Below are 23,569 nucleotides of genomic sequence, written 5' to 3'. Positions count from 1 at the left end.
TTGTACACTCAACACACTGAGAGAACTCAAGATTCCAGCACTCCAGTGGGTGGAATGTGACATGGGAAAGACATACAGGACACTGTCCCTCACCCAGAGGAGCTAAGAACACCCCTTCTGGAAACCGCATGGGTATTAACAGCTGCGTTTGCCTGGCTGCTGCTGCGAGAGCTGTTTGAGGCAGTTACACAGCTTAGAGAAACAGGAGTCGGGGATAGCTATTAAAAAGTAGTTGTGTCTGTGCTAAAACACAGAGATGGGCTGCAGTGTATGCTCAGTGGGGAAGAGAGATTAAATTTGCACTTGCTCAGCCCAAACACAGGCAGGCTGCAAGTTGCTGATTCTGTTTGCCTTTTCCACCTCCCTCCTGTGTCTAACTAGCACCATGAAGCCAGTGGCCCCTCACTCAGCCTTTGTTACTGTTCCCGAGCTGTGCTGCTCTATGTCCAGGCACCCAAGCCAAGGGCAGGACTCTGCTGTCTCGGTACAGATGAGTTACACAACCAGGCCTTCTCTGGGGATTTCTGTGGCTACCAAAAGTAGTTACAGAAACTAAAGAAAGGGAAGTTGTGAGAGCACTGAACAGCAGGAATGGGGTTCCCAAGTGCTGTGGCTGGTTGACTGCAGAGTCCCGTTATCAGAGTGGTGCAGGCAGACATGAGCTCCCCTGCCCACCCTTCTAAACTGGCCAGGGGTGGGTTTTAGTGTGATAGAGCCCACCTCTCCTGCTGGCTGCTGGGCCCAAGTCCTGCACCCACACTGGGCAGCTGACATCCAGACCAGGACTCGCTGGTACCTGACTGACTCAGAGCATGCGTGGAGCTTGTTCACATCTGGCCTGGGTCTGTCTAGTGTGACTGTGCCCTGAGGAAAGACATGATGACTGATTAAACGAAGCTAAAAAAGCTCATGCTGCCAAAGATTTTCCTGGAACCCCTTGTAGGCAGAGGCCTGGCAACACCAGAGATTTCTGTGTGACCGGGTCACAAGACGTTGCAGATAAATAAAACCGAACTGATTGTACAAAAGCTATTTTTGCAAAATGAAATCTGTTTCAGAAAACTGGGACTTGAGTTGCTGCTTGTTTCTTGGCAGCAGAGCACTAACGCCTGTGATGTGCTGCCACTCATTTCTGGCAAGCTCCAACTATGTGGTTTATAATCTGCGTTCATACATAATCACTTGCAAGTTGTTTCTATAGATGCTGAATATAAAATATTTGGATCAAACAGATTGTATTATCTTACATAACTTGTTCCCTTCCATACATTCAATGCCACATCTCTCTCTTTTTTACCCCCTCCTCTCCCCGGTTCTACGATCCTGTGATGGGGAGCTTACGGATTGTACTTTAGAACAGAGCTGCTAAAGATAGAGGAAGCCCATCCGTGGAACAAATGACGAGTGGGTGGCATTCAGGCAGTGTGGCATATGCATTCTTTCTCATTTGGTCTGGCCTGAGGAAAGCTTTCATGCATCCTGTGATGTATTTCTCCTGCATCTCCTCACCCCTGCTGGGTTCCTCTTTCTCACCTAGGTTTGTCATAGTGTTCTATATATTCCAGCCCAAATTTTGTCCCAACTTAGTTTTCACTTGTCCTTTCCTACCGCAACTTTCCATGGACTTCACTGGAACTGTGCTTACAGAAGACTCAAGACCCTCCAGATTTGATTTTTCAAGGAAAGTCTCTCTGCCTTTTTTTTCCCCACTTGTGCCGATTTCACTGGAAATAATTCCTGTCATGCTGTCTACCAGCTTCTCCACTCTCATCCCCATAGTCAGTGAGCATCTCGCAGATGGATCTGCTAGAGTGCCCGTGAGAAATCACAGTGCAACCATATTCTCCTGTTAAATTTAAGTGAGCTGTGACCTGCGTAAGTGTGACGTCTTATCAAAGGTCACACAGAAAAGTAGTGAGAGCCAAAAATGAGAAACTATCCTCAATCTCACTCCTTTTCCTTGGGTACAAAAGGTGTCTGGCAAATGCTGGATTCGCCTATTGCTATTTATTTCTTTAAGGGTGAAAATTTTTATTGTTGCAATTGAGTTCTACCCAATTAAATTCCTGCATATTGACGTGGAAGATTTCGGTCAGGATAGAACTGCTGTTTTAGAGGATTTGTTCTTCAGTTGCAGTGTGATTGGATGCAAAGTTGGTTTAGCTGAGCAAAATAGACTTAATGTAACAGAATTTCCACTGGACTATGTAATGCTGAGGCTTTGCCACCTCTTTGCAATATCTGCTCCACCTGAACATTTTCCTCAGCTCTAGCTCTTTGACTTACTGAAGCATATTGTGTTAGTTAGTTAGGTTTGAAATACCTGTTCCCAAAGTGCCACACTTCTGTCACAAATACAGTCTGCCTCCATGTGGGATCTCAGCTAAAGGCTCTTAATTTACAGCTTTTCATTTCAGATCTCCTTTAGGATCAATACTGTTTTCAATTGATAAACTGCCCCCTTTCCCCATTTCAGATCACACTAAGTCTCTTACCTTTTTTTGTTTGCAGAGAGAAAATCAAGAAAGGTCTTAAGGATTTGGAGGAGGTGATACCAGCAGGTGAGACATATATACATGAAGGACTAAAACAGGTAGGTTTTCTTCATCTTCTTGCAATCAACACATGCTGTGTTCTCACCCTTTGGTTAACAACCTGTAACATAAATGGATTGACTGTATGCCTCAGTCTGTTATGCTCAAATCTTTCTAGTTGCCTAAGTGGTCCCAGGGTTGCCCAGACACTGTGCAAATCCCATGCAGATTAGCCATCACAGAAATTTGCCATATGGAATTTCTCTGACTTGCTCCTTCGCAGCAGAGCGCGGGTCTGTGTTGTGAATCTCAGAACTAACCCAGCATACCAATGACATGGTAAATAGTCACACGCAGCTCTGGAGGGCTGTGGGGCTTGCGGCATCTTCTAGAGCGCTCTCCTTGGGGAGACTTTACTGCACAGAGCAGCATTTGCAAGACAAATGCTCTTAATTTTGGACTGTCTTAATTATGGAGTTCCCAACTGCTTATATTTCTTTTAGTTAAAGTATACCGCGCAGTTTTGCTGAAAGCCTGGGCCCTGAAGGTGAGGGGTAAGGTGAGGATCTAAGCTTTCACTGTTACAGACAAATTGGTTCTTCCTCTGTGCCTGTGGAACCATGTTTGTGACTGAGATCTGTGTGCTGAAAAGCTGGGCAAAGAGAATTTTGTTGCTGTTTAAAAAGAAAAAATTAGTTTAAGCCATTCTTTTTGTATCTTGGAACCTGCTGACTGCATTTGAAATCTGGGAGGTGGCAAAATAAACTGTAACAGTGGATCTGAAGAGATCTGCCCTGGAAGAAATGAGTGTTAGCAAGGACTGACGGGTTAGTGACCCCAGCGCTTTTGAGATGGCCTCACTGGCAACTGGAAAGGAGCAATGAGGGGTTTCCCAGCTGGTAGTGAATTCAAGGGGGGCAGAGAACTGTCAAGAGGGATGGGTTTGAGGATGAGGCTGAGTTATTTCAGTTGCTGTATTCGATGCTTAAAAGATGCATTCTGGTTAGAAGTTCAGGTGCAATTTTAAGCTGGATGATTTTTTTTTTGGTTTCAGGCCAATGTGCAAATTGAGAAGCAAGGAGCCTCGAGGTTCTCTAGTATCATCATTGCACTGACAGATGGCAAGCTAGATGGTCAGATTCCCTTGTATGCAGAGAAAGAGGTGAGCACGAGCTGGAAATGCACGTCATATTCTGCAAAGTTTGAGTGCTGCCTGTTGAATAAAAAAATGCTTATTCCTCTGTTCTTTTATGGGACAGGCAAGGAAATCCAGAGACCTGGGAGCGAGAGTTTACTGTGTTGGTGTCCAGGATTTTGAACAAGAACAGGTAAGAATAAGAACATTAATACTTTAGCGTACTAGGCAGTACCTGGGTTTTACACAGTTTATGTTTAGTATGGAAATTAATTTTACTTACATTAGGCAGTATAATGTCTTCTCTGGCTCAGGAAACGCACTCAGATGTGGATGCAGACATAAATAGAAAGAGTGGGTGTCGCGCTCACTGCCGAGGAGACCCGTCGGAAATCCCCTTGCTAGCTGGGAGCTGGCAGCAGAGAGGGTGCAGGCAAACCCCTCTCCTTGGGACAGCAGTCGGGTCAGGGTGCTGGTTGCGTGAACAGAGGAGCTGTAGACAAGGTTCAAGCAGCATTTAACAGCCTTGGGATAAAGAAAAGAGTGTCGGATCCATGTTCTTCATTGACTGAAAGCTCTTCCAGAGTTGCTGTGTCTCAGTGAATGCTGTAGCTATGTCTGTTCCATCAAAGTGACTTAAATAGAGACGCACACAAAAGGCTCTTCCTGCAGAAGGTGCAGAGGAAGGCTTTTTAGTGGAGGACAGAACAAACAGGGAAGGTAATTCTGGACAGTTATGAAATCACTACCAAGATACAAGCCCTTAAAGGCTTCCTCAGCATGATGTTTGCCACCATGGCTTCCCACCATTCTGTTAGCTGCAGTCAGCACTATTAAGTCCTCCTGTTTAGAAAACTCATAGTTAGCTGTGAGAGAGCTCTCAAGTTTCCTTCTCTTTGAAGAGCTGATGAGGGTTGCTTTTAGGCACCCATTTACATTTAAGGGTGAAAATCAGCGTGATGAATTTAGTTTGCCCGATGATTCATGTTGTTTGCATGTGTTTTCTCTCCAAAGCTGGAAAGAATTGCTGATGTGAAAGAGCAAGTCTTCCCTGTCACTGGAGGATTCCAAGCACTTAAGGGGATAATCAATTCTGTGAGTACCAGGCAATAGGTTTTACATTTCCTCAAGATTACAGCATTCTCCAGTCCTGCTTACTTTTCTAGGTAGAACTAATTCCTAAGTCAGTAATTGCAGAAGTTCAAGTTCCCTCATGCTTAAGAGATGCAACTCTGTAAATCAGCATTGCCTGCCCCTCCTGCAGTTATTCATGCTCAGACCTTGTGGAGAGTTTGAAGACTCTCACAAGGAGAGGGGAATTCATGCAGGAAGCTGGAGGGATGCTCTGAGCAATGGCTGCTGTGGGTTTAGTCTGGAAAAAATGGAGACTGTTTCTGTGGGAGAGTTGAGAAGAACTTGTTAAAATCCTGGGGAATAAGTGCAATTTAGGAATTGTCCAAATCTTCACATACAGAGAAACATTCTAAATACATGACTTTAACCACTTGTTATCCCAGTAAGTGATAAGACTCAGTTCCATTTTTGAGCATGGCATGACCAGCTCCCATCAGTGAGATGAGGCCATTCAGCTGATTACTGTGGTTTGCGAGAAGGGATCAAAGCAAGAGAAACATTTTTTAAACTAAAGGCTGCGTATTTCATGCAAGGTTAACAGCGCTGCTGCTGCGTGTAGGCAGCACAGTGCAAACAGGCTTACTGGCAAAAGTAAAGTCAAAATCAAAAATGGAATTATTTTTCTGAGAGAGATCTCACTATCATCTATTTCCCTTTCCTTTTTTTTAAACAACAAAAGGATACGACTCACATACAGGATATTACACAGTCACAAATTTATCACTTCCCTTGAGCAGTGGTTTTTGTGCATGTCATAATGCAACAACTTCTTTTCCTTCTATTGCTTAAAATAAATGTAATTTCAGAATCTTCCTTGCACATTCTAAAGAGAGATAATCAACCTTTTGATGCATTGACATTTATTCTCCTGAAAAGACAGTGCACCCCACATGGTACTGCTTAAAACCTTTACTGTTAAAAATCTCATCCTACGTCACTTGAAAGACTTAAAGGACTCAGCTGTGTTGCTGGTGCAAATGATGCAACCTCGAAGCCACTAGTGCTAGGCTTATTTATGAGAGCTGAATGTTTAGCCCCAGCTGATTATGTTATGTTTCCAAGGATACTGCTTTTCAAAATGTGTGTGTCAAGGCAGAACCAGATCGAGGAGTAAAGACATTGGTGTTCAGTGTTTCCCCTCCAATGAGGGTCACTGACCTGCAGATTGGAGCCTTCCGAGGAGTCAAGTCTCTCCACTACTCCTCTTGTCCTTTGAGGAAGCAGCAGGAGTGCAGCAGGAGTACAGTCCCTTGAGGAGTCTGGAATTCAAGCACATGAAGATTAGCACAAGCTGTAGGATGCCCATTCTCAGCCAAGGTGTTTTTGGGCAGTAGCAGTGCCAGTCTGCATCTTTTATACCTCCCAGGGGCTTTCAAGCACCTTCACTTGGGGGCAGTGAGGGAAGCTTTTCTGATAAGATCTGGCAGGTGGTGCTTGCACAAGCCTCAATCCAGCTTCTTCTGGCACTTGTGAAAAACCTGAGTGTAAAAATCCCAGATGTGTGCATATCACAGCTGTAGAGCAGGACCAGACACACTGAATGGCAGCACTTTGTTTTAAGGTAACAGCTTAGCACTGACAGGAAAAGTTCTACAGCTTAAATGCAAGGTCTGCCCCTGCAGACTAAACTCATGAGTTGGTCCAGGGTTTATTTACAGCCTGCAGCTTCAACAAGCATGTCACCACTTGGCTTTTACCACAGAGCATGGATTGAAGTATCCACAGCTATGGGTTTGGTTTTGTTTCAGTTGGATTTTTTGTGTGTGAGTTTTGTGGGTTTTTTTTTTAATGCATGTTTGGTGGCTAAATTAACATGATTTTTTTGTATGCTGTAGTTATAACTCAATTTTCTTTGCAGGGGTTTTAAATAATTTTGACAAATCATTCTCATAACATTATAACATCGATAAGCAGATCAAATGGAACATGAAATATTCACAGTTTTCCTTTTTAGTTACTATTATAAATTCATTTCAGTTTGCAAGTTAGCTAGAGAATACAGACTAAAAGAGATGCTTCTAAAAGGGAGAACTAATTTTAAACCAGATGAAAATGAGATACTCAGGTCACAAATGAGCAGGAGTATCTCTCGAAGTGCAGAGTCAAAGGTGCAGTTGTGAAACCCTCCGTGAACATTGCTAAACAATTTTTGTTTAGAAAAATCACAGCTTTCAGAAATGGCAGCGGCACAGCAATTAAAACCCCTGAGCAAAACTACACCCCAGAACTGTTGAGTAGGAATGATGCAGGAGCCTCTTCTACATTGATCTCTCCAGGTGTGAGATTTTCTTGGCTGCTATCTTGTTATATCTTGTACCCTATTCCAGGAGAGCTGAGCAGTTGAACTGCATTTGTTGGTAAAGTGATGAGCTTTATCATAGAGTGTCTGTTAGTACCTGCTCTTGCAATTGCTTGCAATCTAAGCACCTATTCCAGTTTATTTTCTCTGGACAGATACACGAAATATGTTTAATCGTACCCAGGGATTAACATGGAAGACAGTCGAGATGAGCATTTACAGTAGCCCAGGCTTAGATGCTGGAGAGCTCGCACTGAGTTTTTGACCTTAAGTTCAGATAAAACTCCAGAGAAGTGGGAAGGGTTTAAGCACCATCACACCATGTGTTTCTGCTGAATAACATCAAGTACCGATTCCAAAGCCCTGTGCAGAACTCTGAAGAGGGGCTGCTTTGTGAAGTCTCCCACTCTGCCAGCATTGCTAATACCTAACTTTACGAAGTCGTAACTAAACAGCATTGTCAGGGTGAATAAATCTAAGCAAAACTCTACAGCTTAAAAGCAAAATGCTGAAGGCGAGTTACTGCACTCTCAGGAACAGTAACTGATGGGGTTTGGCTGGTAATTACACGGAGTGTGGCCTCGTGAGCGAGCCAGGGCAGTGTGAACTGCAAGGCTTGGGGAGGGCACAGTTCCTGTCACCATGCGGCAGTTCAGTACTAGATAAGAAAATGAAACCCTTAATTAAACACAAGTCCTGCTGATTTATGAGTGAAAGTTGTCTGGTTGTCTCTGCAGGCAGAATTGGACAAGGCTCGTGCCTTTAAAAGTTACATTAAAGGAACTCACTTTAGTAACCTTATTAGAGTGTGTGACAGCTCTAAGTAGACTTAAACACATTTTTATACTAAAGTGACTTGACAGCACTTAATACAGGAAGTTAAAATATATTTTGTACTTAGGAAAGCCCACGAAAACTTACCAGATAAGACTACAAGAACTAATATGTGCAGAACTTTAGAGGAAGTAATCAGTTCAAAAAAGGGTCAGCCTGAAGTTCCTTTATCTCTCATTGCTACAATTTCTTAAGGAATCTACCCAGGAAGGATTATAAGTTTCTTAAGAGCTCTACCTGGGAAGGATAATAAATAGAATTGCTAAGCTCTTTCTGCTTGTTCATTTTGCAGGTGCTCGGGTTTTTTTGTTCATTTTACGTGGGAAACCCGACCTTAAACGTAGTGGACAAAACCAAAATTGATCAAGTCCTGTGAACTGAGAGGTTGGACCACCCAGAACATTGTAAATGCAAGCTAAATTGTATCCAAGTTGGCTGAGCCCTTTGGGGAAAAAACCCTAGGCCTTAGCATAAAGCTGTCAGTTTGTCCAGGAAGAGTTGCAAATTTGGATACTTAAGGATCCATCTCTTGTTGAAGGGGGGACCTGGGGAGAGAAGACCTCAGGATTTGCAGGATGTGAACTCCCAGGCTGGAGTTACTTAGACCCATCAAAGGAGTGCATCTGGGAACAGTGAGGCTGAACAAAGGATTAAACACACCCAGGGTCCTTTAGAAACTATATTCACCACCTATACAGGGACAGACTCTGGCTAAAGGGGCGTAAGTAGGGAGTGCTATACAAATACAAATTCTCTGCTATAAAAGTATAAATTCTCTCTAGTAAAGCGTGGTGGGTAAAGTCTGCTTGTCTTGCAAAGAGCAGTCAGCAAAATCCCTGTGGCATTCAGATCCATTTGGACACCAGCGAAGGGTATCTACCGAATATCCTGGGGGTTTCCATGTCAGCTGGATGGTTCCTGTGTCACTCGCTGTGCATGGCAATGCATTCCTACCTTGGAGTTACACGGGTTGGTGACAGCCAGCTCAGTGGGGCCCGAAGGGAGCCGCTGCACAAACCGTACATGGCAGCAGCACGCTCAGCCGGTACCTGATGGAGTCACTTCTCATCTGGAGCATGGTGACACTCACTGTCACTGTGCCCCAGTGCTCAGCACAGAGAGGGGCCCCACAGGCTGCTGACAGGTCTTGGTGACAAGCAGACCTGTCCCTGTTTGCCTTACTAACACAAAGTCAGCAGGGAGGGAAGCTCGCAACCTCTGTTGGACAGTGAGGTAGTGCTCGAGACGGGACAAAGCCAAAGTCTAGTGAGGGTGAGTCAGTTCTGTTGAGGTAGGCAAAGAGCTCTTTTGTGTGAGGAACAATTTTTGCCTTTAGGTTTGTAAAACTTACCATGCTGGCTTCCCGAAGATGTGCTCCATCCTCTCTCTGTGAATCTGATACCTTCTGCTCTAGCTGTGCTGTCAGCAGCACTTCCTCTGACTGACCTGGCTTTGGCACTGGGGGATGGGGAATTATTGAACTCACACAAGTCCAGCAGCATCTCCCATGGGTACCTGCTGTAAGGTAGCAGAGTTCATATTTATGGAGAGCAGGAAACTTACCCACTGCCACAGGTGGTGCTCCAGCTTTGGACAGTGGGGAATGCTGTTTCCATGTCCCTGATGTGGGAGCTTACCAAGCTCTGCTCTCTGAACCACTCGTGTCTCAGGGGCCAGGTTGCGATTTGGTACCGAGCAGTAATCAGGGACTACATGATTTTCAAGTAGTCCCTACTTCTGCCCAGCCTGCCCAGATCCCTTGAGCTGAGCTGCCTTGTACACTGCCTTGGTCTCAATGTGCTGAGGCTGCTCCCCATTTCCTTAACTGCTGTCCCTCTGCTGTGAATGAGGGGTCAGACAGCTGACTGCACACAGTAAAGATTTTTCAAGGCCAAAATCAGCTTAAACGGTTCATTATCAATTATACATCAACTTAATTGGATCATTTCCTGTAGGAAGAAAATATGCTCAGTTTATGCACTGGGAATCCAGGAAGCAAACTATTAGACATTTAAGGAGGGGGGGAGAAGAAATGCAGCAAGTTATCATTAAAAGAATTATTCTGATTAAATCAGTCATCTTCTTTAATCCCCTTGGACGGTCTAATCTTCAAGCTGCACTGGGTGCAAGGTTCAGAACTAACACTGCGCTATGTTTTCCATGTGATTGAGACCGAGGAGATAGTTTTGGGAATTACTGCATGTAGTTGTTAAAAGGAATCAATGGCCTGGAATAGAATGCTTTCTGCTCTACCCTTCACTGCTGTGCAGCCCTTAATTTGACATTCTCTGACATATTACAAACCATATAATGTTCTCCTGGAGCACAGTGAGCTTGATAAGCCAGCACCGGCACTGACACAGCTCCGGTTAGTGTGAGCGTGCCTGTGCCCTGTGATTGGGATGGGACTTGTCAGCCATCCCTGCACATCCCTGCCTGGCAGCTCCGTTACGTAAGGGATGCTGCACAACTTGCTCCAAAGGAAGCAGTCACAGGTCCAAATGAAATCCAGTGTTTCTGTAGTGGTAAGTTTCTTGGAGCCAGATTTTTCTAACTAATGGGAAAAAAATAAATAGGCCGAACAACTTTTTTCCTGTTATGGAAAGTAACAGTTTTTCTTGATCCTTAGTTACATTACTGGGTAAGTAATGGGTTTAGGGTTGTTTTTAGTAATTTGGGGGTAAAGGTTCCAGTGCTGTTAAAATCCGCATCTCATGACCCACAGTTTTGTCATCTCCATTTGCTTTCCTCAGCGACTGCCAATGAGGTACTACTCAGCCTTGGTGTAATTAGAATATTCTCACTAACCTAACACCGTGCCAGGCTTCTCTCGGGTGGTGATTTTATGCAAGACCATATGTCTCCGGGATTTTTGTCTCTTAGATAGGGGACAGGGTAGCAGCCTTCCCCTTCCCCTTGCTCTTTGTCCACGGCGCTGCGTCAGGGAGCAGGCCAGGCTTGGCAGCCAAGTGCAGTTAGCACAGATGTTTGGCAACAGAGGGAGGTAGGGCCTGTTAGATATTAACCGCTGCAGTTCCTGCTCTTTGTTGGAGAGAAGCACCAAAATGGTGTTTCCAAGAAAAGCATGTGTTTCTTTCCACGTTACCCTGAATCGATTGCCTTTGGTCTGGTGTGAGGTGGTCCTGCTGCCTCGTGGCTTTCTGCACAGATCAGCACTGCAGAAGTAAATATAGGGTTTGCTTGAACACAGCAGAGACACTAGAAAGAATGGAAGGCTTCACTTTGGAAACAAGCAATTAATTTCAGGGAGTTCAAGCATTAGTTGCTATATGGAGGAGCTGGCCTGTCCAGAGCCTAAGGTGGACTGTGACTCAGAGATCCTGTTCATGATTAAGGTTACTTGAGTGTAATCACTGACATCAGAGGCTCTACTTGTATTCATTTCCTCTAGTATCTTTATCTTCAAAGCCTAACTCTGCCACAGTATTAGGGGCACAAGTCCTAATCAGGTAAAAAAACCAACAGCTCATGAATGAAAGAAACCTGTAACCATGCCAGCCTACGTACACCTTAAATTCTTGGTCACCCTGATTTCACATGTGTACACTTTACATGCCATGAAGGTCACTGAATTCAGCATGAAAAATCCTGCTCTATGGACAGTCAGCATTTCATTCTCTACAACAAAACCAGCAAGGAAGTCCATCACACCAATTAAACACCTTCTGCTTTTCTTTAATTTCCTTTTTAGTGCCTCAGCAATAGTGGAAAAAAACGTTTCAAGTTAGAGGGGAAGAAAAGGAAGCAAGCTGCCAGTAGTACTTCCCAGTGACTCATAGAAAAACAAACTCACATTAAAACATGGGGTGAGCCCAGTCCTAATTCAGCCAATCAGAAGGAACAAAGCAGATTAGCTTTGGGAACTAAACTGAGCCCCTGGGTGAGCTTGGCTGGACACGGCTAACTCAGCACCAGCACAATGCTGCCTTCATCACCCATCCCTCTGAGGAGCTCCACGTGGAGCTGGCATGAGCCTCAAAAAGGCATTAACTCACCAGGGACAGGCCTCACTGGACAGCAGTGTTCCACAGGCTGGGACAGCTTCCTGCAGCACTGACCAGAGTTCCTAAGACTCCACCTGCACACACTGCTCTGCCTGTGCACGCAGGAGCCCTGTTCCTGCCTGCCACTTAAGTGGCCGCCCCTATGCCCGGTGGCATTCCTGACCAGCCAAAAGTGCAGCCAATTCCTCATGAGAAAAGAGCCCACAGCACTGGAGTGTCACAGTTGGCAGTCAGGGAGGCTTTGCCTATGTGCACAGATCCAGCTGAGACATAGAATACTCCAGGTGGATTTAAACACTCTTATGTTATCAGGGCCCTTCGCTTCCTGCCCCCTGCTTGCAGTACGTTTATCGCACTGCATATCCATGTTTAGCAGTGACAAGTTCTTAGTCATGTTTACCACTCTATCTTGAGATATATATCCTGATAAGAGGTGCAGCTCTTGGTGAGGCCTGTTTTGTGGTCACCTGAAAGAGGAGTTGGGCACAGCACATTCAGAAAGCACAGCCTTGTGGCATGTTACACACTCAACACCGGTCCTCCAGTTTTACTCAGGTTCTCAATTTACCACAGTTTCTAGCTATGCTTTCCTTGGGGTTATAGTTTTCCTCACTAACTGTTCTGTTTGTAGCATCCCCAGGGAAAATTAAGGATCCCGCATTTGGAAAGGAGAGAGAAAAGAAAGGGAGGTTGGAATCTCCACAGGAAAGCCGCTGCCTGGAGTTGGCTGTGAGGTTGCCATGTGAGGGTCTCTCAGGGCTGTGCTGCCATCTCTGACTTGTGCCCACACACTTTGGCTGGCAGCACGTCCATCCAAGAGCAGCACTCGAGGCACAGGCTCCGTGCACCAAGCAGGAGATACAACTGCTGGAATATCATCTTTGCACACGCACTCTGGTTGATTATGTTGTGCTCTCAGCAGGTTTTGCTGTCTACTTGCCATACACAAGTAGAGCAAATAAGATTATTTTTTAAAGGTGAACATTTTTTCTTCTTGAAAACTTGGTTCTGCAAATAGCAAGTCGGATGCATTTGTTTCATTGCAGGACATACACTTCTGTCAGGGAACCATGCTGCTTCCCCCTGGAAATCACAGCAGTCTGATTTGGGATCAGCTTCCAGAGAGCACTAATGTAAACAGAGGTGTGCATGTTTGGATGAAACTGTAGGGAGTAAAAGCCACTGGTGACTGTGGAAGTTCTTAGCTATTCAGAATCATTAGCGTGCTAAGTCTGACCAAAATGTGTCAGAAGGTGTCCCCCTCCAGCAGTTTCTGGTTATCCTGACCTCTGTCCCAGGAGCTAAACACCTTACACAGCTGTAGAACATTTTCTAGACTTAAAATCATTATGGTGGTTCAGTAAAGAATGCAGCTGTACTGATGACCCGCCGCAAAGCCTGAACCCACTGTAGTGTACAGTGCTGGGCAGGAGCAGATGCCGTGCAAGTTATGATTTATGGTGCTGCCTGCTACCAAAAACTTTTGAACTGCATATGGGGCTAAGCAAAACCGAGTGGTTCTGTGAGATAAATTGACACTTGACTTGTTTTGTTAATTGTCACCAGACAGTTGGGCTGCTCACAGCTCCTTACTCGTGCATTGTTCTCTCAATTTCTTGGAACATGACCTCCCTTAGAGTGCTGAAAGTTGTTGTTTTAGCCTGCGTGTAACACTGTGCGGCCTGGTACAGCTCTGTTCCACAGTATGTTCCGAGGGTGTGGCAGGCTAAATACTCAGAAAGTTGCTGCTTCGCTGTTAAAGTGCTGAGAACTTGTAAGAGGCAGCAGCAAAGATGAAAAGCGAGTCAGAGCAGAGCCAGGTTAAAGAGGTCCTGGAAGGTCCAGAAACACATTGGCCATGTGAAGAAATGTTGGCATAAAGCAGGGGCAAGATCTCTGACAAGGCTAGATTGATAAACAGAGGTGGAGTTTGCAAAGGCCACAAGCCCTGGGGAGCCTGATGTCAGCCTGTTACTTGGCTGCCTTTCTGCAGCGTGTTGCAGGGACACCTGCCCTTTCTGTGCTACTGGCACGATTTGGGTGGGTGGGGTGTTTCTGCAGCTTAGAGCTGACAAAACTGGAGCCTGTGGTCGGTTTGGACACTTGTGGGTCAGAAATGGATGGCGTTTCTGTGAAACAGCTCTACTGGGAGGAAATGCGTTAGTAATGACAAAAATGGGAACCCACTGCATCAGAAGGTGGACTGAGACCTTTGTGTGAGCCTTCGGGAACCTTCTAGGGGGAAGTGCATAGAAATCCACGAGAGTGGAAAGGGATTTTAAGTACTCGTCCACAGTCAGGTTGGTCAAGAAAAAAATGCACTAGTGAAAAGTGGTGCCAAACAGAAAAGCTGATAAAGCTTCTGATAAGTGAATGAATGTACTTGATAAAAGAACTTCCTACAACTGTTTTGAGAGGATTTACATATGCTTGCCTGTAAGCCACTGAAATAGCCTGAAATGGAGACAAGTGACAGACAGTGGGACTTATAGAGAAAATGCCCCCATTTCACTTGTTTGGAGCCCAGCAGCTCCTGCTTGAATAGCCACAGTGCTCACAGAGGGAGCTGGGCAGCGTGTGCCAGCGAGTTTGCTTCTAAACCCCCATAGGTATCTGGGCTGCCTCTACTCTGGTAACTTCTGCTCTCAGAAGTGTTCTGAAGTGATTGACTTGCTTTACTGAGAGCTGCTGTAGAGACTCTGCGGTGTCCATTCACTAGGTAGCCTTAAGAAGGGATTTCGCTGGGAGGCTGCTCTGCCTCAAACCAGCCCTGTGAAGCAGGGCCGGGTGGCAGAGTTAGCGTGGAGCATGAGCTGTGTTCCTGGGGTGGCTGCTCTAACAACTGGTCCTAGAAAGCACCGGAACATTTTTCAAATCTTAGATGTTTGGTGGCTGCTGCAATGTAACAAGTTTGGTGGCAGCAATGTAGCAAGTCCTGTACATGGAGGAGCTATGGAGTAATTTCCTCAGGGGTCTTTTGTGGTGGTGTTGAACAAGAGGATGTTTGGGGCCTGGATTTCATGTCTCTTAAGTCCAAGAGGCTGACTGCCTTCAAGAGCAGGACTCCACTGCCTTCTCTTGTTCCAGCAGCCACACAGTTCCTAAGGAGCTCACAGCTGTGGTCTCTTTACTTTGATTAGGCTCTGGTTCCAGCTGAACCAGTCCTGCACTGCACAGTTCTGCTTCAGAAGGAGAAGAACACCCTTGTAGTTTCTCCACAGGTCTCCATTCTGAAGCTGCAGGACAACAGGACGGACAGGTTTCTGCTCTATTTTGCACTTGGGTTTGTGGGGAATTGGTTCTCTCTGTGCCAGCCAGCACTGAGTGGGAAAGGGGGGGAATGGTAGAAAAGCCTTTGCGAGCCTGGGAGCAGAGTCCTATATTTGGTGTGAAGCTCTTGGAATCAAGTGGATGACATAAATTCTCTCAATCTCTCATCGCATGCTGTTAAACTAAGGCAATTCATAGTCTTATTTGAATTTATGTCAGCAGAGTGCTTAACTATCCTACCCAGGGATGGCCTTATATAGTGATTATTTCAAGTTGTCTTGTGAGCAGTAGGTTTCTAAATAACAAATTTGTGGTGTCTTGGATTATAAGAAAGGGGAAAGGGGAAGCGTTGTATGGATTTCTGTGGAGTTCATTTTGACCTTGCTGACTTTGCAGTCCAGGTTTCCACAGCAGGATAGTTTAAAGTTAGTTTTAAATTATAAAGGGCAGGGGGATGAAGGCATATTAAATAATGCACATGGATCACGGGAAAAATGGGTAAGATGCCTTCACATCAGTTGCCCCCAAGAGAAATGAACTGTGTATTGGAGTGCCCTGTGCTGTCTGGGAAGGAATAGCTTGCATGGAAAGGGAAGAAAGATGAAAACAGATACAGAAGAGTGAGCAAAAATAAAGCAAGGCCTCAAGTTTCTGTACCTTCTTTTAGGATGTGCAAATATGTGCTTTTTCTCCACACGTGAAAGCACAAGCAGTGATTACTGCCTTGGAAAATATTTTTGGTTTTCTGTTGTGGCAGCAGAGTCCCTGTGAGCCAAACCATGCACATGGCTGGTGCTTGGTACAGCTTGTGGGTTGGACCCTGCAAAGAGTGTTCTGATTTTTATGTGACTGCTGCAAAATGTAGTTCTGAACAGTGTTTCAGTGTTGTTTAGAGGGGATATTGAAGAGAATCCAGACTATAAAGGGTTAAACAAAGAGCTCTCTGTATGCTTCTGATTGGTTCCACCTGATTCCAATTAATCCTTTACAAGGTTTGATTTCTGCTTTTGAAGCTGACTTGATTGTTGAAGGGAGGGGTTTATGGCAACAAGGCAGATTTCTGTACCATTATCCTTCTGTTTCTTTAAAGTGTGGACTATCAAAAAGCTTTTTGAAGGGTGGAAAAGAACCTTCTAAACTTAGAAACCCAAATTTTAGTAGTTCCACAGTTTTTTTTCCTCCTAGTTTAAGCTTTGTTTGGGGCAAAATGGCAGTTTCAGACCACCCCCTTTGCAAAGAGGCTGAGGGTCTCTGAACAGTACAGCATGCTTAAGCTAAGCAGAGAACAGCAGTAATAAAAATTATGAAAAATTACTGTCAAAGCAGTTATTTCTAAGAACAGTTTTCAGTATTTTCCTGCTTTAGTCAAGAGTGGCACATGTGTAAAAATGGATTCCATGCAGGAAATCTGTGTATCCTGAACCCTATAGTGAAAATTCCTTTTGTTCATGATTTTTGATCATTTCATCTAGGCCATATTTCATCTCAGTTGGATTTGTTATGTCTACCCCTCCCAGTTTATGCTTAAATCCAAAGGGAGTTAAGCATGTCCAAATAGGTTCTTTCCTGATTTGCATTGCATTTTGAAGCAAAGTGTTAGAAAATTCACCCTAGGATGCAGCACATTAGAGAACTACTGCTTTGCAAGGGAAGTCAGATCCTGTCCCACATTGTCTTCCCCTCTCCCTGACCCCCAGTTCATAACATGGACCCTTCATCAGACACTGGGCAAATGGGGCCAGGACAGGGGTTCAGAAGGTTCTCCCTGTCTATATAATGCGGCTCTAAAAAACCACAATTACTGCATTCAATGCCAGCTGCTGGATCTGTGCTTCACATAAGGCTTGTCTCTAGTCTCAGCTTCACTTGGGCTGTTCATCTGACTCTTCAGGGAAAAAAATAGAACATGCTGTTACAGCAAAGGAATAAAATGCTGTATTCTTGCTGTATTTTATTTTGCACAAAATATTGCCCAACCGCCAAATAAACCACGGGAAACTTCTCTCCACACTGCAATAGGAATCAAAAAGCCAAAGCCCTTTTTTGGAAGCAAGGCAAGATCCTCAGCTCGTACAAACTGCTTGGCTTGCACTGAACTGCAGTTCAACATTCTTTCCTAAGATTTCTGGTGCTGTGTCTCATCCAAATGTGTGTGCCTGCAAGGTCTCTATTTTCCTTAAATACTACTTAATACAAATGGGTTTCAAATCACTAAAAATATAATTTGTGCACAACAGTCTGTGGGGAGAGAGGAACTGTGGGAAGTGTTCAGTGAGGGAGGCTATTATCTTTCTTGGAGCTTGGCATGCTTTTTGTCAGAGCAGCAACTACATTGTTTCTGCTGGGCCTGGATGCGTAGCAATAGAAATCACTAGCGAAAACTGTAGACAGAGTAAAAAGAGTTGTACCTATAAGAAGGCAGAAAGAGTTAAGAGTAAGCCAAGAGGGACATTGCCAGGCAGTCAGGGCAGCTCAGCAGAAGACACAGCTCCAGCAAATAGAGGTAGAGAGGGGACAGTAACAGGACTTTCTGCTGTGCACGTGGTTACAGGGACCTGAATTGATTCCGTGGAGTATTTCTGAACACCCGTTAGAAATACCACTTCTGACAGGGCAGGCCGAAGTGAGCCATCCCTGTGTGACGGCGGGCAGCGCAATCGGGAACGCCGCGCGTCCCTGCACTGCTTTGTGGAGGGCAGGGGGCCAGCACTCAGAATAATGTGCACTTGGCTTCACCCACAGATGGTGGGAACACTGCTTTGGACTGGATTAGGTTTTGGATCAGGCTCCTTGTGACTAATTTTTGGCTTAAACGTGAGGATTGGGGTTCATGGAAAATAAGGTTAGGGATGTGGACATCATTATGTTTTGAAGGCTATCCCAGGCATAACAAACTAATCCAAGCCTTAGGAACAATTAGACTTGACTCTGCAGGCCTGCAGGAGCTGTGCGTGCTCCAGGCAATGTCTTACAAAGTCTTAGCAAATCAAACCTGTAGCTGTGTATGTCTGTCTTCCAGGGACAAGCAATTGTTTTAAAGTAATATTGCTCACTGAAATAGCCCTCCGAAACCTATTTATGACTAGTTTCCTCCTTTGCAATAGGTTTTGAAACAGTCATGCACTGAGATCTTATATTTGGAGCCATCCAGTGTCTGTGTGGGAGGTAAGTCTTTATAATTTTAAAAGAATATTCAATGATTACAATACTGTGATTTCCCTGTTTTACCCAAAGGAAAACTGCACGTCTCTAGAATAAAACATCTCTAACTTAAAAAAAAGTCCTTAAGGAGTTCAAGAAAGATATATCCTTCTCTGTTGACTCCTTCTTAGAGGGGGTGTCTGCCATGGCCTGATTCCACAGCTTGGGTGAAATCACATGGAAGTTGGAAAGCATTTACCAGTCCCTCTCCTATGATTCCTGCTCTGCACTTGCCCCATATCTTCCCCAAAATCTGTAGAATGTAAGCAGTAAAGCATGTGACTGCATTTTTGAAGTATAAGAGTTGGAGAAAATTTTAGGGGTTGTCTTCTTTCTGGGCTTCACAATCCACTCATAGTTGGAGACCAGTCAAAATAAGGTAGTTGCAAAATCTTACTTGGGTATTTCTGTGAAAACATAGATCGTCTGGGTGAAGTCAGTGGCCCTGGTAAACTAACTGTTTGCACTCCTCCTCTGCACAGCTCACAGATATAGTGTGGCCCTTAGGCAATTTCCAGAGGAATAGTACACTAAGGAGAAAGATTTTCTTCATGAGGCACTACAAATGAGCCTCATCCAGGTTTGGGGAGTGTTCTCATTCTGAGTCTCAGATTTCTCATTCACTGAGAAATTGTTTGTTACTGTGCAACTGAGCCCCAGATTCTGTTGTTAGGCAGAATTCACTGGCAGTTTCATAGGGCTGCCTCAGTGATAAAGATTTGGGAACAAATCTTGATTTTCCCTAGTGTGACCTAAGGAGAATTCAGTACAAGGGTTCCAGTAAAAAGGAGATCTCAGTAAGCTGGAAGTGTTGCTATGTTGTGCTTCCTTTATTGTAGACTAAACTGAAATTGTCCTGGTGTAACTTACTGAAGTTGGGTGATTTTGGGTGTTTGCTTTTCTCTCCAGAGGAGTTTCAAGTTGTTCTTAGAGGAAGCGGCTTAACCCTTGGTGGGAGAACTGACAGCGTGACTTGTACCTATCAAGTGAATGGGACTACAATCCGTAAGTATTGATGTTAGAGATCATCTGCCTTTGTAGTTCTTATGCAGGGACTGATTTTGCTTCTCATGGCCTCAGTTGATTAAAATTCCAAGAGAAATATATCGAAGAAGAGGAGAACAGGAAAGCGCTGAGGATTAGTGATAGGAGGGAAGTTACTTCACACTTAGCTCAGGGGTTTGATTTTGGTACCAGATGCCATTAGCTGTGCGCCATGAACAGTGTTGGCAGCCCGGCTGGCTGTGGGCATTACGTGGTGAGAACTGTTGGCTCCTGATGATCAGGGAGACAGATGTTTGGTGATGAACAAACCCATGGCCACAGTGTACTGACCGAGGGCCCTTTCTGCAAGACCACCCAGACCACAACATCTCACTGCAATTCCCAAAGGCACTTACCTTGTTGTCTTGGACGGTCTCTGCCCGTTCTGGTTGGCGTGCCAGGTGTGGAGCCACTATGCTGTGGGTTTCAGGGATGCGTGACACGGAGTCAGCCCTCTTTCTGCAACAGCACAGAACAAGGCCAGGTCAGAACAGTAGGTGTATTTTGTCCCTGTGTTTCACCATGGTTCATCAGCTCAGTGTGCCCAGCAGCACTCTCTTCCAGCGGTGGGACTCACTGCAGCCACATCCCAAAGCAATTCTGTTTCAGACAGTGACCGTGGTACCTTTTACAGGCACTTTCCTCTAAGCTTTTATCTGACTTTGGTTTTTATATTCAGAAACTCAAGGGGATGGCTAGGATAAGTACATCCAACTTCCAGCTCTAAGCAGCATCCCTTAGAAGCCAGCCAGATTGGAAAGCAACCAAAACTGAACTTGTAGAAAAAGTCCAACTGATTTTTTCCTTGCCTACAGTCTGATTTCTCTATTAGCCTGTCTTAAATTCCTACCCAATTGAACTTGTGTTTCCAGTGCATTTTTGTCTTTACCCTGGATATCATATATACTGGAATGGGCTGCCAATCCCTCCTGCCTGTTAAATATCTACAATAATTTGGCAGAATAACAGATAACCCAGTAGTTTTGGGTGCCGGCAGCCTGTGCAAGTCAGTTCTGCTTGTATAAATTTCCCTTCAGTTTCCATTACAATTGTCACCTCTGTTTCCCATTGCCCACAAACACTCACTAGCATCTGATGTGCGAATTGCCAACTACAGCTCTGGGCTGCTTGTTTTTTCTTGGCTTCAGGAAGGGGTGTGCTGAAGCACACGAGGGGAGGGGAATGGCACAGTGATGTATTGATTATAAAAACACAATCTGCTCTATGGGGTCTTGCCAGGGCCTTCTACATCTCCCCCCAGTTCACTTCTTTAGCAACGGACAACAGCAAACGTTTGCACAGGAAGGAGACAAAGGAATTTCACGTGGTCCTTTCCCCATACACAAGCTTATTCTCTACAGCTCTGTGCTGGCTCCAAGTGCTTCTGTCTCAGAGGAAGCCTAAAAGGGGTCAGTGAAGCCAGGGTGGACAGGAAGGTAGGCAGGGCATTTGGAGCAGTAGCAGGAAGAAGGAGACAGTCCCAAGAGAAAACCAGCATTCTCGTGTCACTGCATTCTCCTCTCCAGGAGACTGGCAGTCCCTCAGCAGAGCCCTCAGTATCTGAGGGCACAGCAGAGGGTATCAGGTGAGGACGTGCTCACGTTGGAGTTCCCCTCCCTGAGCACCTAGGCTCGCTTTGGGACCAGCCTCTGAGCACACCCGCACTGTGTCAGTGCCTCTGCTTTGAGAAGATGCATTTGGCATGTTTCTTGTTCTGCATTTATAAAGAACCATTACCAAATGCTAGAAAGGAAACCTGCCAAATGGAGCTGTGGGATAGAAAAATAATCTATGAAACATACCATTAAGACAAAAACATATGGCAATGTGCTAATCCCTCTTCCCCACCTCACAACTAGCCCCAAATCTAGGCCAAGCAGTCAGTACAGATTATAGCACATAAGAAAAACTCATTTATGCCAACAGCTCCTCCTTCAGCTGCCCCTGAACTACTTGTCTGTCTGCCTGTTCCCAAAATGCAGGACAGTCATCTCCACATAGATCTGGCAGATCATTTATCTGCTCTCACCCTGCAATCAGGACATAATCCCTGTAAGAAATTACCAGTCCTGCTGTGGGAAAGTTTGGGAGGATGGCTCTGCACACAGGAGGAGAATTTTCCCCAGTTTACCAAACACATGAGGTAAAAGAGCTCCCTCCTCTTCTCCTCACATGTGCAGAATAAAAGTACTGTGCTGGACACATGTGCTCTACAAGTAGGTGCTTTATAAGTGTAAGAGATTTGCATATGACAGATTCAAAAGGATAACACCAAAAAAACAGACACTCCAATCACAATTAACAGAACAGTCCTGGAATGCAGTACACACAGATGGAGCCAATTAGAAACAAACCTTCATCTTCCAGCTACCAGGAACCCCCTAATAATGTTCTCATTCTCCACGAAAATGGTGTTGGTTCTAGGAAATGATCTCTCTGGAAGAGCATGAGCTGACTTGAGTTAAATAAAATACACCCTGTAACATAGGCTCACCTGGCATTTAAAGCCAGTGTGGGGCTGTATGTTCCTTATCTTGGGCTGCCTTGCTGCCTGCTCCAGACACGACCTGACCAGTAAGGAGATTAGGAAAGGAGGGACCTCACAGCACATTCACACAGCAGCTCCTCATCTAAGCAGCACAGCATAGTAAGCTCATGTGATTTGTTTTTTTCAGATGAAAAACCTAAAACAGTGGAGTCTGATTTTTTGCTCTGCCCTGCACCGATCCTGTACAAAAGTGGCCAGTAAGTACTGACCAAATGTCATACCATGTTGTGCCGGAGTTGGCGCCGCTATCACTGATGCTCATCGTCAGGGGTTTGGCTAGAGGCAATCTTCATTGCTTTCACAGGGGGTTGTTATTGTTGCCTTTTCCCCCATTCTTATGTTATTTCTGTGGTATATATGCCAGCTTTGAAATGGGCTTTAAATAGTTATCTGTGACCAAACCGATTTGGACAGTGCCTTAAAAATGAATATTCAGCCAGTTTATGAAACTGAAAAGGTCTGGCTTGTCATACGTTTTATGCAGATTAGCTGTTTTAACAGGGCATATTATGCTCTCTTCTGGATCCTCTTCAGGCTCACTGTTAAAGATGACATTACCACTGACACTTACAAGCTATTATTAAAATTAGGTGTCAGGACGGGTACCCTTGCTCCACACATCCTGATCCAACGAGGCTCTGAGTTAACAGCCTTAGCACTCGGGCTAAACCACAGCGCTGGCCTTATTCTCAGTGTCACTGGCCAGGGCTGCACATTACTTCTGGCCCTTGGAGAACTAATCCTTCCCTCCTCCTCTCCAACTCAGACGAGCCCCAGGCCCTTCTGATCACTTTGACATCATTGCGCAGATTCCTGAGACCCTGAGCTAACCCGAAGAAGGAAAACTGCCCTGTGGGAGGTCCAAGGCTTTGGCTGTTGGCTTTCTCCCCATTTGGCAAGAAGTTGCTCTCACAGAGTTATTTGGGATGGGTTAATCCTAATCCAGTAGGAAGCACAGCAGTTCTGCATTGGCATTTTTGTGTGGTAATTCTAGCAGTCGAGGAACAAAGCAGATTGTACAGATGACTTCTCTGTAGGTACATTGCTGACTTCAGCAGCAATCCACTGCCTCAGTTGTGCTGTAAGATGGATAGCAAAGCTCCAAACAGACATCTGGTTTGTGCATTAAATGGCAGGCTGGGGGAGGGAAGTTGGAAAGCTGTAGAGGAATACAGTTCAGTGCTTGACCCCAATGGGGTGGCTCAGTGCAGTGCCTCCAGAGCTGGGTCATGGCCGGTGGGAGAACCAGCACGGAGCAGAGCTGCACGGAGAGCAGAGGGAGGGACCGACAAGGCATTTAATGCTGGTGTGTTTCCTGATGTGCACATGGCCTTTCCCATAGCTGTGGGACACGCTCATCCTGTCCTGTGTGCAGCAGGGTGTCAGAGCCCAGCCTGTACCTCCCATGACGCAGCAGCAGTGCCCAGCTGAGCTGGGCTGCGGGGGTGGGCCAGCTGTGCAGCACAACAGCTGGACAGCTGCTGGCTTGGCTAAAACTAGTCAGCACCATTGCAGTTGTAAGAGAACTAATTTTGTCATCAGAAC

The 23,569-nt window shown here is 45.3% G+C and overlaps 1 protein-coding gene across 4 annotated transcripts in view; it reads left to right on the top strand.

The window, feature by feature from the left end:
• The window catches only part of ANTXR2 (ANTXR cell adhesion molecule 2), an 82,884-nt gene that overhangs the window by 6,291 nt on the left and 53,024 nt on the right, over positions 1 to 23,569 (top strand). For all 4 annotated transcript variants that reach the window (XM_029964520.1, XM_029964518.1, XM_029964519.1 and 1 more), the window contains exons 4-10: positions 2,512 to 2,593; positions 3,589 to 3,696; positions 3,794 to 3,862; positions 4,684 to 4,764; positions 18,336 to 18,396; positions 19,342 to 19,437; positions 22,152 to 22,221. In XM_029964520.1, coding sequence (XP_029820380.1) covers positions 2,512 to 2,593; positions 3,589 to 3,696; positions 3,794 to 3,862; positions 4,684 to 4,764; positions 18,336 to 18,396; positions 19,342 to 19,437; positions 22,152 to 22,221 — 567 coding nt within the window. The remainder of the gene's footprint in view (positions 1 to 2,511; positions 2,594 to 3,588; positions 3,697 to 3,793; positions 3,863 to 4,683; positions 4,765 to 18,335; positions 18,397 to 19,341; positions 19,438 to 22,151; positions 22,222 to 23,569) is intronic.

Source organism: Manacus vitellinus, unplaced genomic scaffold (assembly GCF_001715985.3).
Source record: "Manacus vitellinus isolate BGI_N305 unplaced genomic scaffold, ASM171598v3 scaffold_73_pilon, whole genome shotgun sequence".
In the NCBI taxonomy this organism is placed as follows: domain Eukaryota; kingdom Metazoa; phylum Chordata; class Aves; order Passeriformes; family Pipridae; genus Manacus; species Manacus vitellinus.
The sequence above is the reverse complement of the archived record's forward strand: the minus strand, read 5'-3'. Positions and strand labels throughout refer to the sequence as shown.